General features: G+C 36.9%; 1 protein-coding gene and 1 pseudogene across 1 annotated transcript; both read right to left on the bottom strand.

The window, feature by feature from the left end:
* Positions 1-936, bottom strand: LOC101571288 (olfactory receptor 52E1-like). Its single transcript, XM_004641989.1, has one exon. It carries the CDS (start codon positions 934-936, stop codon positions 1-3), a length of 936 nt encoding a protein of 311 aa, XP_004642046.1.
* Positions 937-2,166: 1,230 nt separating this feature from the next.
* LOC111812848 overlaps positions 2,167-16,999 on the bottom strand; it is a 16,293-nt pseudogene continuing 1,460 nt past the window's right edge.

Raw genomic sequence — 16,999 nt, 5'->3', positions numbered from 1 at the left:
TTATTCCTTTGAAAACATTTTCAACGCTCGTTCTCTAATCTGTTTGGTTCTCACTCCATAAATTACAGGGTTCAGAGCAGGTGGAATAACTACATAAAAATTGGCAAGAAGGATGTGAATGTATCGCGGTACATTTTGGCCAAATCGGTGAGTCATGAAGGAGAAAAACGCAGGAGTGTAGAACGTCAACATGACGCAGACATGAGATCCACAGGTGCTGAGTGCTTTGAGACGGGCTTCCTGAGAAGAGAGTTGAAATACAGCACGAAGGATCTGGACATAAGAAATGACAATAGCTATGATGTCACATACCAGGATAGAGATGGCACATAAGCCATAGATCATATTCACCTTGATACTGGCACAAGCCAGGCGGGCAATGCCCATATGCTCACAATAAGTGTGTGGAATGATTTGATGCCCACAAAATGGTAACCTTAGGATAAGTAGAACAAAGGGGATGGCAAAAGACAGGGGTCGCAGTAAGATTACACACGCAATGACAATTACAACCTTGTTTGTCAACACCAATGTGTAACGAAGAGGGTTACAGATGGCCACATAGCGATCATAAGCCATGGCTACCAGCACGGCAGACTCCATGCCAGTGCACAGGTGGATGAAGAACATCTGGATGAGGCATCCCTCAAAAGGTATTTCTCTCAGGTTAAGCCAAAAGATGCTGAGCATCTTAGGAATGGTGGATGTGGACAGACCCAGGTCAATAGATGACAAAATGGCCAGGAAGTAGAACATGGGCTGATGGAGAGTGCGTTCAGTCTGAATCACATAAAGGATGCATAGATTTCCAAGTGCAGCTGTCAGGAACACAGCAAAGAAAGGAAAACCAATCCAGAGATGCATGCGCTCCAGTCCAGGGATCCCCAGCAGAAGGAATGAGTGGGGATGACGTAGGGTGGTGTTAAGTGAGGCCATCCTTCTTTGTTCTCTTTATACAAGGAAATATTGGGCCAAAAGCCACTCATTCATTGAGTGATTTAAATTTTGTTTAATGTGCAGAAAAAATGAAGAAATCAGACAAACTGTTATCATAGTTATGTAAATAACTGCATCATAAAGGATTAAAAGTACATAAACACTGATGATAATTGTGGGCTCAAATTTAACACACTTAACCACACCTGTTCAATTAAATTTCATTATTTCAGTTCAACCAACATTTGACTAATACATACTTTTCACATTCTATGCTACCATTGATTGGAAAAGATGAACCAGACAAAATTCCTTTTCCAGTGAACTTAGCTGTTGAAAGTTAGTGTTAGCAGCTGTAACAGCAAGGTAATAAAATATTGTTAAGGCACATTGCTTCATTGGTAGTTTAGATGCACAAAAATCTGCTGAAGTTAAATCATATAGAAGACTTGTTTAATTTTCACTTTAGACTTTAGGTACAAAGAATTGGAGGTATTTTAAACAGAACAGATATTGTGATTGTACAAATATCTCATTTCTGTGCTCAGCAAATAAAATTCAGTTTTCAAAGGAACTGCTAAGCACACTGGAAATTTTCAAAACAATTTTGAAAGCTTGTAGGGATCCTAACGTTTAACTTCCCTAAGCAATTTCCCATTCATAAGTTTGTCCTAATCTTTCATTTTCATTGGTCTCAAAACCAGATGAGCATGCTACCTTGAGATGCTAATAATGCAGCCGCAGTAAGACTTGAGATTTAGCCAGCTTTTGATCACTTGCAAAACATACCTGAGATAAATCAACTTCAAGGGAAAAATTATTTTTTTTTCAGTTCACAGTTCCAGAGTTCTTAATCCATTCACAGCAGGCTCTGCTGCTGTTAGGCTAGTGATGGGGCAGAATATAATGGTATAGGAAGAAACAGTGGAGTGAAGTTATTCACTTCATGGCAGCCAGGAAGTAAAGAGACCATAGTGTGCCCCATGTAACTGCTTCCTCCAATCAGGTCCTACCTCTTGGAGTTTATGCCACTTCCCAATATCCCATCAAGCTATAAATGTATCAATAGATTAATCTGTTGATATTGATAGTCTTCATGATGCAGCCCTCTCTGAAATATTCCACCTGTGTACAGTGATGTATTATGGAACAAGACTTGAATAAGTGAGCTTATAAAAACATTGTTAATGTTCCAAAGCATAAAATCAGGATATTGAATTTATACTGTGCTTATGAAGGAGTGTACATATCCCACTTCATTTCTGACCTGATGATAGGCTTCTGCATTTTCCAGTCTTCCTGTTGGCAATAAGAGTAAAACACAGATTTATATTCATGCTCACCTTAAAGCATTAATGTGCAAGATATCAATGGTGGCTGGAAAAGTGGGCTAATCTGTATATACTACTCTTTGATACTAAAACTTTCATCTAACCATTATTTCAAAATTTTATTGGGATATATCCTCTAATAAAACCAAGCACACAGTGATGCCGAGCTCTTTCTCTTCCACACTCGTATGAGCATGAGCATGCTTGTGTGTCTTGAGTGTTTTGGAAGGCTAGGCTGCAGCTTGCTTCCTGGCCAAATTCTTTAGAACAAATTTTCTAGTAGGTGAAAAAATGAGACAGCAAAATTTGATTACAATAATTGGTCTATAGACAATAAACTAGTACATGTAGAAACTAAAGAGGAATTCCAAAAAGGAAATAATAACTACTCTGAAGACTCTCCCTAATTTGAGCAAGAATAACTATATGCAAGAAGTGGTGCTTGTATTAAAGAACACAGAGAGAGAATGTTGTGGATAATTATCTACAATAGGATTTTCTTCTTTGTGGCAGGTTTAATTAACTTAACAAATCTTAGTGCATATAAATGATACTAACTAGAAACAAGCACAAGGATTAAATCCAAGCTCTGTTGCTCATTGACATAGAATACTTTTTCAGGATGGTGTGATGGGAGAAAAATAATTTTGTTTCTCTGAACTAAGATTCTTCACTCATAAAGTGAACCTAATAAATGTTTGCAATGAGGGAATTTTCTTTCAAGGCATGCCTGAAGCAAAATATTTCTTAGGATAGCCAGTAACTTAGATTTAGGTTTAAATCTACCTTAGAGTTCAGTACTGGCTACAATGGTCTTTCAAACATAATGAAGTAAAAATCTATAATAAACCTCATTCTGACATAGCTCCACTTATCAAGTAGTCATTAACAGTGTTATTGGGTATTAAATCCTAACCCTTACACTATGTAAATACTCTGATATCTTTACAAATTGTGCCCAACACATAGAGTTTAATTCATTATAAATGATTACCTTCTACCTTCTACTTGGGGAAAACAAGTAGCTTCCTCAAGTTTTAATAGGCTGTAGCTGGTAAAGAATAATAATAATATTTTTCTTTTGCAGAACCAGAGATTGAACTCAGGCCCTTGTGCTTGCCAGGGAAGCACTTATTCCGCTGAGCCATCACCCCGGCCCTAAGAATAATTATTCATAATTTAATCTAAGGTTATGAATGCCTGCCACATGTAAACACAGATTGGTGTGCAATTATTTAATCAACTGAAATTGCCTTATAAAGAATGAAATAAATTTTAAAGTGAGGAATATTCTTCAAACATGAGAAGAACAGGATCTAGTTCAGTGATAACCCACAGTACCCTTTTCTCAGCCATAAGACTTTTCATTTCTTCTCCCTTTTATATCATCTACTGCATGTTTGTTTGTGCTCAGAAAGTCATAGATAAGAACCTATACTTGTTAAATGGTACTTACATTTTAAGGATAAACAACTGGAGGAATCAGTATATCTCTAATATCATTCTTTGAACTGCACTTGCTTGAAAAAACAGTGTTTTGTACTGTGGAAACAATCTCCAGAGTGACTCCTTAGGCACACTCTGGGGAAAGAAGGGCCCTCAATGTCTGGAAATCAGAGTTAACCCTTTCTTATTCAATTAAATTGTAGGGATGGGAGAAATGGCTCAGTAGATTAAGTGCTTACCTGGCAAGCGCAAGGGCCTGAGTTCAACCCCCGGTTTCATAAATCATCTTAGAGTTGTGCAAGCACAATATCAACTCAGCATTTACTATAATGATAGAATTATGAAGTAAGGAAGCCATGAGTCAATATTTAATGTTATCCCAAAGGAGAGAAAATTAAAATAATTTTGCATCACCCTGAGATCTGTCATGTGATTTCATTGGATATTTTCTGTTGTTAATGGAACTAGAGAAATAAATGGAGAAGACATAGACTAGTCCTATTTTCATAATTTTCTATCTGACAACTTACATGAGTGCCTTAACTCTTAATCTCCAAGGTTGAAAACTGTAATTATTTTTATTTTATCACAAATGTATTTGTTCTTATATTTCAAAATGTTTGATATTCAGATAAAATTATACTAATAAAACTATATTATACTACTATAAAGCACAAAGTATGATATATATATATATATATATATATATATTTCAATTTTTAATTAAAATGTGCTTATATGGGACTGGGGAGATAGTTTGGCTGCCTAAGTGCCTCCCTGACAAGCACAGGGACCTGGGTTCAATTCCCAGCACTGCATGCCACCAAAACAGGCGTAGTGGTGCACACCTGTAATCCCAGCACTGGGGAGGCTGAGACAGTAGGTCACTATGACTCAGAGCTGTGGAGTGAGACCCTGGACCAAGCAAATAAGTAAAATAATTTTGAAAAAAAGTACTAATATATGACATATCCACAACAAATTAATATATAGATAAAATTAATTATACTAAATAACACGCAGATTACTTTAATATAGATGTTATTAACAAATAACCTAACAAAATAATAGAGATCACTGAAGAACACTTTACTCAAATGTTATAAAAAATAAAAGGAAAGATGGGAGAAAAATTGTTGTGCACAGCATTAAAGGTGATTTCACCACTAACACACGTATTAGGTCAAGCATTATCTCTGACATTAGTACAGAGTTAAGGTTCATTCCTATTTCAGGGACAAAGATATTTGCTATATTTTTAGGGTTTTTTAAAATAGATTGAAAAATTAAAAGGAAACTAAAGTGAAATAAGAAATTTAATCAAACAAACATCTTTGCTTCATCTTCCCAATTTTACTGAAAAGCATGTAAAAGCCATTACTCGGTCTCTTATGGAAAGCGGCTACTTACAGCTTAATCTGAATTTTTTTAGTTTGACCTTTTGGAGAACTGGAAATATGCCATATATCCTGTACCAGTGTTGGCATTTTGTGAGAAGTAGTGTTGAAATTATGTTGCTTTTGACTACCATTGCATGTACTAAGATCCCTATATTTGGCAGATGACTCCATTATAAGCTAAAGATTTGGTGATGATGTTTTGAACCCAGGCTCATATTGTAACAGAACAGAATAGAGTACTCCCTCGCTATTTAACTGCCCAATTTTCATGGACTTGCTGTTTCATGGGTTTTCAAAAAATATTAAGTTTTTATTTATTTATTTATTTATTTTACTTGGTGCAGGGTCTCTCTCTCTCTAGCTCCAACTCACAGCGATCCTCCTGTTTCAGCCTCCTGAGGGCTGGGATTACAGGCATGCCCAAGCGTGCCTGGATTCAGTGGCTGGCTGGGCTCAGGGCCAGCAGACCATGCCTATGGAGGATCAAACCTGGGTCCTTGAACTTGCCATGCAGGTGCTTAGATTGCCAAGCTATCTCCCCAGCCCTAATCTAAATTATTTATAACAGGTTTTTCACTAAATTGAGGGTTTTTGCAGTACCATACAGTATACTTACATTGTTAAAATTATGTAGGTTTGTGAGTTTAAAAAATGGCTAAGAACATTAAAAGTGTTTTTAAAAGTTTTGGAAGGTTTTATAACAGTGTATGAAGGGTTTATAAACCCTTAAAATATATTTCGATACTAAAATAAATATGACATTGCTACTCGCTGATTTGCACTTATGGCAGAGGTATCTGGAATGTAGCTTCCATGATCAGTGAGGGAGCACTGGACAGCCTCCACAGAGCCCAATGCTTGTGTGAATTTGGAGTCGTGATCTGTCTTCAAGTCAGAAGGAATCACGATGCACAATGTATTCAAAATAAGTACAAGTAAAGGCAATAATCAAGTAGAGGCTGGCATTAATGGAAGAAAGTAGAACAAAGAAGGAATTCATACATTCAAATTGCCAGGGTTACACATGTTCAATGGAAGGGCACAAAAAATACAGAAAAATACATTTTACACCCAGAAAAAATGCTACAAGGGCTCTGCATGTGGCCAAAGGGGCAGAAGCCACACTGCTTCATTCCCTCCCAGGATGACAGTCCATCAGTCCTCAAAATCTAGGTACAGTGATGTTTCTCTGTAGGTCTCTGAGTCCATCATTCCACAGCCCATAAAAACAGCAATTAGAATTCAACATAGAAGCAACAATGCAAAAGAATAAAATATACTCTTTAAATTAAGGACATATAAGTCTTCCAAGAAAGATCCAATCTCTAGAAACAGAATGCAAGAGTCTTACCTTCTGTAAAGCACACTGAGCACTCCCTCTTATCTGTTTGGTCCTCACACCATAAATTATGGGATTAAGTACAGGCAGAATAACCAAATAGAGGTTTGCAACAAGAATGTGAATGTAATGTGGAATGCTGTGTCCAAATCCGTGAGTGAGGAAGGTGAAGCCTGATGGGATACAGAAAACACAGAAGTGAGACATGTGCTGAGGGCTTTGCCCTGTGTGTCCTGTGACAGGAGATGGAAGACAGCACGGAGAATGTACACATAGGAGAGGACAATGAGGACAAGATTCAGAAGAAACAGTGAGACCACAAAGAGTCCATAGATACCATTGATGTGAATATTTCCACAGGATAACTTTGCAATGCCCATATGCTCACAGTAGGAATGGGCTATGGTATGTGCATGGCAGAAAGGTAGACAGTAGATGAGATAAATCATAGGAAGTATGCACAAACCAGTCAAAGGCCATGGCCATCAGGACTTCAGCCTCCATGCCATTGAGAGTGTGGATCAAAAACATCTGAGCCATATATCCTCCAAAGCTTAATCTCATGTGCATCAAGCCAAAAGACAGCCAGCATGGGGGGCACAGAAGTGGTTGAAAGATCAAAATCAACTATTGAAATGATGGCCACAAAGTAGAACATGGGCTTTTGGAGAGATTGCTCTGTCTTGATGACTATCAAAATCATACCATTGAAAAATTTAGTTATCTTTCCCATCTTGCAAGATGGTAAGTGAAGGGGCCATGGAGCTGGCTTAGTGGAATAAGCATTTCCCTGGCAAGTGTAAGGACCTGGGTTCAATTTCCGGTTCCACAAAAAAAAAAAAAAAAAAAAAAACCTGAAATTGATCTGGAACCAGAAGAAAAAAAAAAAAAAAAAAAAAAAAAAAAAGATAAGTGAAAAAAACTGAGATGCCAGACACTAAAGAGAAGAAACCCGAAGCCGAGAAGGCTTCTGATGGTGGTACTGCTAGAAAGGGGAAGGTGAAGGTAAAAAAAAGCTCAAGAAGGGGCAACCCCACTGCAACCAAAATTCTGTCCTGTATAGAGGAATTGGTAGATACTCCCGATCTGCTATGTATTCCAGAAAGGCTTCATGAAAGAGAAAGTACACAGCTGCTAAATCAAAGGCTGAGAAGCAAAAGAAGGTGAAAGTTCTTGCTATGATCACAAAAACAGTCAGTGGGGACAAGAATAGAGGTACCCGGAGGTTAAGCTTAGAAAATTACCTAGATATTACACTACTGAAGATGTGACCTGAAAGCTGTTGAGCCATGGCAAGAAACCCTTCATTCAGAATATGAGGAAACTTTGAGTTAGTATCACTCCTGGCACCATCCTGGTCATCCTCACTGAGCATCCCAGAGGCAAGAGCGTGATCTTCCTGAAGAAGTAGGCCAGTGACTTATTATTTGTGACTGGGCTTCTTACCCTTAATTGTATTCCTCTACAAAAAACACACCAGAAATTTGTCATTGTCACCTATACAGAAGTTGATATCAGCAAAGTGAAAATCCCCAAACACTTCACCCATGCTTACTTCAAGAATAAAAGGGGACCCCTCCAGACCCAGCCAAGCCCAGGCCCAGCAAGTATGTGGGAGAGCTTCCACACTCCTTTACACTTGTTGACCCCTCCAGACCCAGCGCAAGCTGGGCATGTGAGTGAGACCTTCAACACTGCTCTCAGGACACCTCCAAGAACCTCCAGAACCAGCCTGGGCCCAGGCCCAGTCTGTGAATGAGAACTTCTGCCATGTTCTTGGGACCCATATGGACCCACGCCAAGCCCAGGCTTGGCGAATGTGTGGGAGAGATCCCTTTCTCCCCTTTGCATGCTAGATCCCTCCAGTACCAGCCCAGGACCACTTGTGAGTGACTCTTTCTATCCTGCTCTCTGGACCCCCTCCAGAGTCAGCCCAGGCCTGGCATAGAGGCCTGAGGTGAAACTCTGCAGCTGAAGTCCCTGCAGAGAGGCTAGGAGCCAGAACCACCCAGCTAATCCAGGAGCAGATCATCTTACCAGAGGGACACAGCAGGTTAATGTCCAAGAGCTACAGCAGGAAGGAGCGGGGCACAGCAGCCAGACCCAAGCCAGGCATAATGAATGGACTCAAACTTAGTAGATCTGCACCTGACTTTCAGTAGGTGCTAAGGTAATAACTGCATCAAAGGACAGAGGACAGTTCTATAGAAAACGACCAAGAAGAGGATCAAAATGCAAACTCTGGACTGAGCCCACATAGAACAAGTGCAAAAGACACAAGCACAGAAGAAATTTGGCATCACAAAACTGAAATGTCTGAATTAATAGCATCTGAAGTAAAGAAATAACTACAGAAAATTATAGAGGAACTCAGATCAGAAATAACCTCTGAAATAAAAAAGAAATTTCTAAATTAAGAGCATCTAAAGTAAAGAATGAAATATAGAAACATATACAGGAAACCATACCAGAAATAAATCTCTGAAGTAAAAAAAAAGAAAGGATAACTATAATGAAAGAATTAATAAGTGCTTCCTAAGAAGACACTGATAAAACATAGAGGAGATTAGAAAAACAATGGAATGTTTCAATGAACAATATAGGAAAGAAAACGATTGCATGAAGCAGAGTCAAAGAGATATAGAGGAACTTAAAATCTCAATCACAAGCTTGGAAAACCATCTGATGAAAATGAACATCAAGTTTCATCTTGATGAACATCTTGAAGATGCCTTTGCAGCTAGTGAAAAGATAAGAAAAGATATCTTAAATACAACTAGGAAGCAGGAAAAAATAATTCATCACCTGCAAGAGGATGTAAAGATAAACAATGTGAGTCTAATAGGCATCAATGAGAGAGGAGTCAATACAAATAATATAAAAAGAATGCGGGCAGAAGTAATAGCAGAAAACTTCCAAATATGGGAGAAAAAATCTGACATTCAGGTAAGTGCAGCATACAGAACTCCAGAAAACATCAACCCAATTTGAAACACAGTGAGACATATATAATCAAGATCCCAGAAATCCAGGAAAAGAATAATATTCTGAAAGCTGCTAGAGGAAAGAAACAGATGACATATAAAGGAAAACCCATCAGAATAATGGCAGACGTTTCTTCACAAACCATGAAGTCAAGAAGAGCATGCAGCAAAGTAGTTCAGGTGATCTATGAAAACAAATTCTAGCCCAGACTTCTATACCCTGTAAAACTCCCTTTCAAGTTTGATACAGAAATTAAATACTTCCATGACAAAGAACAATTAAAGATTTTCAAGATGACAAAGACAACCCTACAGAGACTCTAAACGATGATCTAGAGAGGGACCTAAATGATCAGAACTCCATGAATGGGAATGGAAGGAACCCACTAAATAAGGCAAACAATTAAACACAGGAGAAAAAGGAATAAACAACAGCAGGTAAATAACATGTGAATAATAAGTCAATACATCTCAATGATAATCATTAATATAAATGGACTCAATTCACCAATTAAAAGAGATAGACTGGCACAATGAATTAGGAAACAAAATCTAATAATATACTATATGCAAGAAACACATTTAACTCATAAAGACATTCATGGGCTGAAAGTCAAAGGATGTAAAACAATACTACACACCCCAGCACCTCAGAAAAAAGCAGGGTTAGCTATCCTATTAGAAGACAGTCTCAACTTCAAGCCAAGAATTACCAAACAAAATAAAGAAAGCCACTGTATACTGGTTAGGGAAAAAATTCAAGAGAAAAAGGTAACACTCATGAATATGTAGTTACCAAACAAGGGAACATCTATCTATATAAGAAAAATAGTAATGGACATGAAAACTCTAATATCCAATACCACAAACTTAACAGGAGACCTTAACACCCCCTAATTCCTAAAAGATAGGTCAAGCAGAGAAAAAATTAGCAAAGAAGTAAGAGAACAGAACAAGAGCTTGGAACAAATGGACTTAGCAGACATAATACAGAGTGTTCCACCCAACCACAACTGAATACACAATGTTGTGAGCTGCACATGGGTCATTTTCTAAGATAGACCACATACTAGTCCATAGGTCATGCTTAAGTATATACAAGAAAACAGAAATATTCTCATGCATATTATCTGACCAAAGTGCAGTGAAACTGGAAATAAATGAAAAAGAAACCAGAAAAAAAACATAAATACATGGAAAATAAGCAACACCACACTCAGCAACTAATGGGTCACAGATGAAATTAAACAAGAAGTTAAATATCTATAATCAATGAAAATTCAAGCACAACATATAAGATTTGACGTGATGCGATGAAAACAGTTCTTAGAGGGAAATTTATAGCTCTGAACTCACACACTAGGAAAACAGAATGGGAACAAATAAACACCCTAATGTTGCATCTCCAATATCTCGAAAAGGAAGAGCAAACCAAACCCAAAGCCCAAAGATGGGAAGAAACCATAAAGATTACAACAGAAATTAATTCTATCAAGAAGAAGAAAACATTTCAAAGAATTAACGAATCAAAAAGCTGGTTATTTTAAAGATTAAATAAAATTGATAAACTACTAGTTAACATCAAAAAGAGGAAAGAAAAAATTCAAATACAAGCAATAAGGAATGGAAAGGGTGTAATTAACACAGTTCTAGTGGAAATTTAGAAGATTATACATAGCTACTTTGAGAATCTTTACTTTCACACAATAGAACACACAAGAAAGGGACAGATTCATAGAAAGGTACAAATCACCAAAACTGAATCAAGAAGAAATAACAACTCTCAATAACCCAATAAGAGTAAATGAAATATGAAATGTAATAAAAACCAGCCAACAAAGAAAAATTCACATGCTGATGGATTCACAGCTGAATTTTACATGAAATTTACAGAAGACATAATCCCTATAGGCCTCAAACTCTTCAATGAAATCAAAAAGGAAGCAATCCTCCCAAAATCGTTCCTGGAGGAAAGTAATATACTGATACCAAAACCAGTAAAGAGACAACTAAATAAAAGAACTACAGGCCAGTCTTCCTCATGAACATAGATGCCAAAATCCTCAATTAAATTCTAGCAAATACAATACAGCAAATCATCAAGAAGATTATATACCAGGACCAGGTAGGATTCATCCCAGGGATGCAAGAATAGTCAAATATATGAAAATCTATAAATGTAATACACTGTATCAGGAGAGCCAGATCCAAAAACCACATGATCATCTCAATCAATGCAGAAAAACCATTTTACAAAGTCCAACACTTGCTCATTTTCAAAGTCCCACAGAAAACTGGATTAGATGGCCTCTACTTCAATCTGATAAAAGCCATTATGACAACCCAAGGACTAACATAATTATAAATGGGGAAAAACTGAAATCTTTTACTTTCAGATCTGGTACAAGATAAGGATGTTCTCCATCACCACTCTTATTCAATATAGTTCTGGAACCAATAGCTAGAGCCATTAGGCAAGAGAGAGAAATAAAAGCAATAAAAATAGGTAAGGGAGAAGTTAAATTATCATTATTTGCAGATGACATGATACTTTACTTGGAAGACTTAAAAAACCCCACCAAGGAGCTACTAGAATTGATACACAAATTCAATAGCACAGCAGGATACACAGTCAATACCCAAAAGCCAGTAGCATTCCTCTACACAGATAACAAACACACTGAGATAGAAAGCAGAGAAACAATATGTTTTACAATAGCACTGAGTAAAATGGAATGCCTTCAAATTCATCTACCTAAAGAAATCTAGGATCTTTTGAAGGAAAATTAGAGTACTCTGAAAAAAGAGGTCATGGAGGATTTCAGAAAATGGAAAGATATTACATTTTCCTGGATAGGAAGAACCAACATTTTTAGGATGGCCATACTCCCAAAATTGCTTTACTGATTTAATGAAATCCCTATCAAACTACCACCAGCATGCCTCATAGGCATAGATAATTCATTCCTAAAATTTATTTAGAACCTGAAAAGACCTAGAATAGCAAAGGCAATCCTGGGCAACAAAGACAAGGCAGGAGGCAATACAATTCCTGACTTGAAATTACACTACAAAGTTACTGTGATAAAATCAGCCTGGTACTCTCAAAAAATAGACCTGAGGATCAATGGAATAAATTAGAAGACGCAGAAACCTCTATGAACACACTCGTCATCTGATCTTTGCAAAGGGATGAAGCATACTTACTGGAAGAATGACTGGGAAATTAGAGAAACAATACCTTTCACAATAGCACCATGGAAAATGAAATACCTTGGAAGTCATTTAACTAAAGAAGTCAAAGATCTATTAAATGAAAATTACAGTACTCTGAAAAAGTGGATCACAGAAGGTATCAGAAAATGGAAAGATATTCTATTGGATAGGAAGAACCAACATTGTGAAGATATCCATACTCCTAAAATAGTTGCATATATTTAATGTAATCCCTATCAAGCTACCACCAACAAACCTCACAAACCTAGAGAAATTGTTCCTAAAATTTAATTGGAACCACAAAAACCTAGAAGAGCAAAGACAATCCTTGGAAAAGAAGACAAGGCAGGAGGCATTACAATTCCTGACTTGAAATTATATTACAAAGCTACTGTGATAAAATGAGCATGACATTTGCAAGAAAACAGACCTGAGGATCAGTGGAATAGATTAGAATATGCAGAAGCCTCCACAAACACACCCAGCCACCTGTTCTTCAACAAAGGAGCTAAACATGCTTACTGGAAGAAAGATAGCCTCTGTAACAAATGGTGCTGAAAAACTGGCTCTTTACATGCCAACAGCTAAAAAGTGAACCAGGGCTATCAGCATGAACTAAGCTAAAGTCAAAAAGATTAAAGATCTGAACATTAAAACAGAAATACTAAATCTCCTGGAAGAGAAAGGAGGAGGAATTTTTGAAGACACACGGATAGGCAAAGAGTTCATGAATGAAAATCAAATGGCATGGGTAATACTACAAAGAATTAACACCTGGGGCCTCCTCTTATTGAGAGGTTTTTGCACATCAAAAGAAATTACCAACAAAGTGAAAAGACAGCCCACAAATTGGGAAAAAATCTTAACTAATAGCAACTCAGACAAAGGTCTGCTCTCTACAATTTATAAATAGCCAAAATACATTAGGGCCCTAATATCTAAAGGCCTAATCTAGAAATGGGCATCCAAGATGAACACACACTTCTCATAGGATGAAATTATAGAAGCAACTATTATATGAATAAATGCTGGACATCATGAACCATCTGTGAAATGCAAATTAAAACAACACTGAGATACCATCTCCCCCCAGAAAGAATGACCATCATAAGGAAATAAACCCACAACAAATTTTAGAGAGGCTGTGGGGAAAAAGAATCCTTCTCCACTGCTGGTAGGATATGTACACTGGTGTAAACATTATGGAAATCAGTGTGGAGACTCCTTAAAAAGTAGGACTGGAAATCCCATTCAAACCAGATATCCCCCTACCAGGAATTTTCCCAGAGCACCTGAAAATGTCACATCATAGTAATATATGTGTACCTATGTTTATAGCAGCAGAATTTGTGATAGCCAAATCTTGGAAACAACCAAGATCCCCATTGCCAGAGGAATGAATAAAAAAGATGTGGTATTTTTATACAGTGGAGTATTACTCAGCTATAAAGAACGATAAACTTGAAACTTTTATATTTAAGTAGATGTCACTTGAAGATATAGTCTTAAGTGAAATAAACCAAGCACACATGTATAAATATCATACAGTCTCCCTAATGTAAGAACTCAAAAGAAATAAAAATAGAAAAACATAACACAATTAAAAGGACAGCAAGAATTTAAGGATTAAACAACAGAGGGTAAGGAGAAAAGCTAGGAAACGTGACAGAGTCAAAGCCACACATTTATACACACAAGATGGTTAAGGCAAAAATCTTGAGAATCTTCAACAGGTTTTTGAAACTAGCAGTTAATTTGTGGGATTCTCACCCTAACTATATATGCTGATAGTGAACTAAACAACTGTACTGAAGATAGCAATGTGTAACAATAGGGTCTTGGTTGGAATGCCTGTCATTCTGGTCTTCTACATATATACTGTTTGTCAAGTCATACCACTTACTGCTATACTGTCTCTCAAGTGAATATTTGCTTAAAAAAGGGTAAGAAATGAAAACAGGAAACAATGAAAAAATGTCATAGGACTCTACTGCTATAACGCAGTATATAGTTAGGTTTCTAAATTTCTGTGTAAAAATATGTAATTGTTTACTCATTTCTATTTAAATTTTTTTCTCCACATTCTGTAGGGATTTAAAGTTTAACCTATCAACACTTAATGGAAAATACCTGTTCCCTGTTATGTCTAAGATGTTTGATACTCAGGCAGATAGTGAGATTAAGCTCCACTGCCTATGTTGTAGGGTAATAATATCATTAAGCTTCTCTTCTGGAGGGATAACAACTTCCTCTGTGGCTCAATAATCTCCTTGATCAGTAAATTTGGGATACAACAGAGTTACATGATGTTACAGTACAGGTTCTCCTATGTCCTGAGTCCTCACTGACCTTGAAGGTCTATGGTTAGAGTGTTGGCTGTCTTTGTAGTACTTCTTTTTTTTTGTCTTTTGCTCTTGAAGGTCTATGGTTAGAGTGTTGGCTGTCTTTGTAGTACTTCTTTTTTTTTGTCTTTTGCTCTTCAAGGTCAGTGAGGACTCAGGACATAGGAGAACCTGTACTGTAACATCATGTAACTCTGTTGTATCCCAAATTTACTGATCAAGGAGATTATTGAGCCACAGAGGAAAGTGATTGATGATGTAGAGTGTTTCTAAGAAGAATCACATGGAGAGAAAAGATTCTTTCAGGCTTTCCCAGAGAGCAAATTGATCAAGCAATGGCTGTGACTCATCCACATGGCTGACACTGACAAAGGATCTACAAACTGTGGTACATGGCTTCAGGGTAAATTCTGAGGGGATTTGACCCTCCTTGTAAGATACAAAGTTACATTTCTTGTTATATGGGTCTTGCTTTATCTTGGTTTTAACCATCCAGCAGAAATGTATAGCAATGTAGAAAAAGTAAAGCCATATTAATATCCTAAGCTGTAAAAGTCTCAAGTCAACAACTTCTGACATTGCCAGTCATGTGAATAACCCACACTATTATAGACTACTGGACTATATTGAATTATTTTGCAGAAATCGTGTACCTACTCTGTTTATGTGGCAATGAAATAACCATCTCTGAGAAAACTAAACAAAAAAAGGGGATACAAATGAAGGACAATTTTGTATCTGTGTATGCAACATAGTTACGATAGATATACAGCTACTTCCTCTTAATTTAATAAGAAATATTTGTATTAATAGTATTTGCACAGAACATCATGTCTGCATCTTGTACTATGAACAACAACTATGAAGAGAACCATATGCAATGTATTAATTATTGAAACTGTCCTACTACTAGGTTTTCAAACTGTATCATTGCTATTTGTTTCACAGTAAAATTAATAAGAATAAAAAAAAGAAGAAGCCTGGGAAACCCACATACCAAAAGCCAAGACCTTTGACACTGAGAAAGAGAGCTAACAGATTTCACAGCAGTACAAGTTGGATCAGAAACTAGTGGACTTTTCCTGTCTCCTGCCTTCATTCAACACCTCTTTCTTTTTGAACAATCATCTATTCGAGAGATAGCACAGCAGCAACTGGCATATCATGACAAGCAGCCCATATTCAGAAGGGCAGAATGACTGGCACTCCAAGCATGAAGCTACTATTACAAATTGTCATCTTCAGAGCAGTTGCTTAGTTCACAGGTGTCATTGTATATATAGTTAATCAGGATGAGAATCATTCCAATTAATTGCAAGATTCAAAAATCTTCTGAAGATTCTCAGGATCATTGCCTTAATCGTCTTCTACATATAGCAGTATGGCTTGCCCCTGTCTGTTTCCTAGCTCTTCTCCTTGCTCTCTTTTCATTGTATAGCCCTCAAGTTGCTCCTTTTCTTTTAGTTGTATTATACCTTTCTATTTGTATTTCTTCTTTTAAGTTCTTATACTAGGGAAACTATGCAATATTTCCACATGTGTGTCTGGCTCATTTCACTTATGAGTATATCTTCAAGTGGCATCCTTTTCAATATAAAGGCTTCGAGTTTATTGTTCTTTATACCTGAGTAATACTCCGTTGTATAAAAATACCACATCATTTTAATCCATTCCTCAGGTGATGGGCATCTTGGTTGTTTCCAAGATTTGGCTATCACAAATTGTGCTGCTATAAACAGAGGCACACATATATCACTATGATATGATGCTTTCAAATCCTCTGAGAAAGTTCCCAGTAGAGGAATGACTGGATTAAATGTTGCAGGAATGTCCTGCTACAAGGTAGTATATGGTTAGATTTCAGGACTTATGTGTAAACATAAGAATATATAATTCTTTATGCCCATTTTAAAAATATATTTTAATTTTTTAAATGTTTTTTCATTGTATTTGTAGGGTCTTAAAGTTCAACATATCAATACTTGATGAAAAATACCTGTTCCAT

Source organism: Octodon degus, unplaced genomic scaffold (assembly GCF_000260255.1).
Source record: "Octodon degus isolate 3935 unplaced genomic scaffold, OctDeg1.0 scaffold00146, whole genome shotgun sequence".
Taxonomy (NCBI): domain Eukaryota; kingdom Metazoa; phylum Chordata; class Mammalia; order Rodentia; family Octodontidae; genus Octodon; species Octodon degus.
The sequence above is the reverse complement of the archived record's forward strand: the minus strand, read 5'-3'. Positions and strand labels throughout refer to the sequence as shown.

Coding starts and splice junctions, on each gene's coding strand:
- LOC101571288 (XM_004641989.1), bottom strand. CDS start 936: ATGGCCTCACTTAACACCACCCTACGTCATCCCCACTCATTCCTTCTG.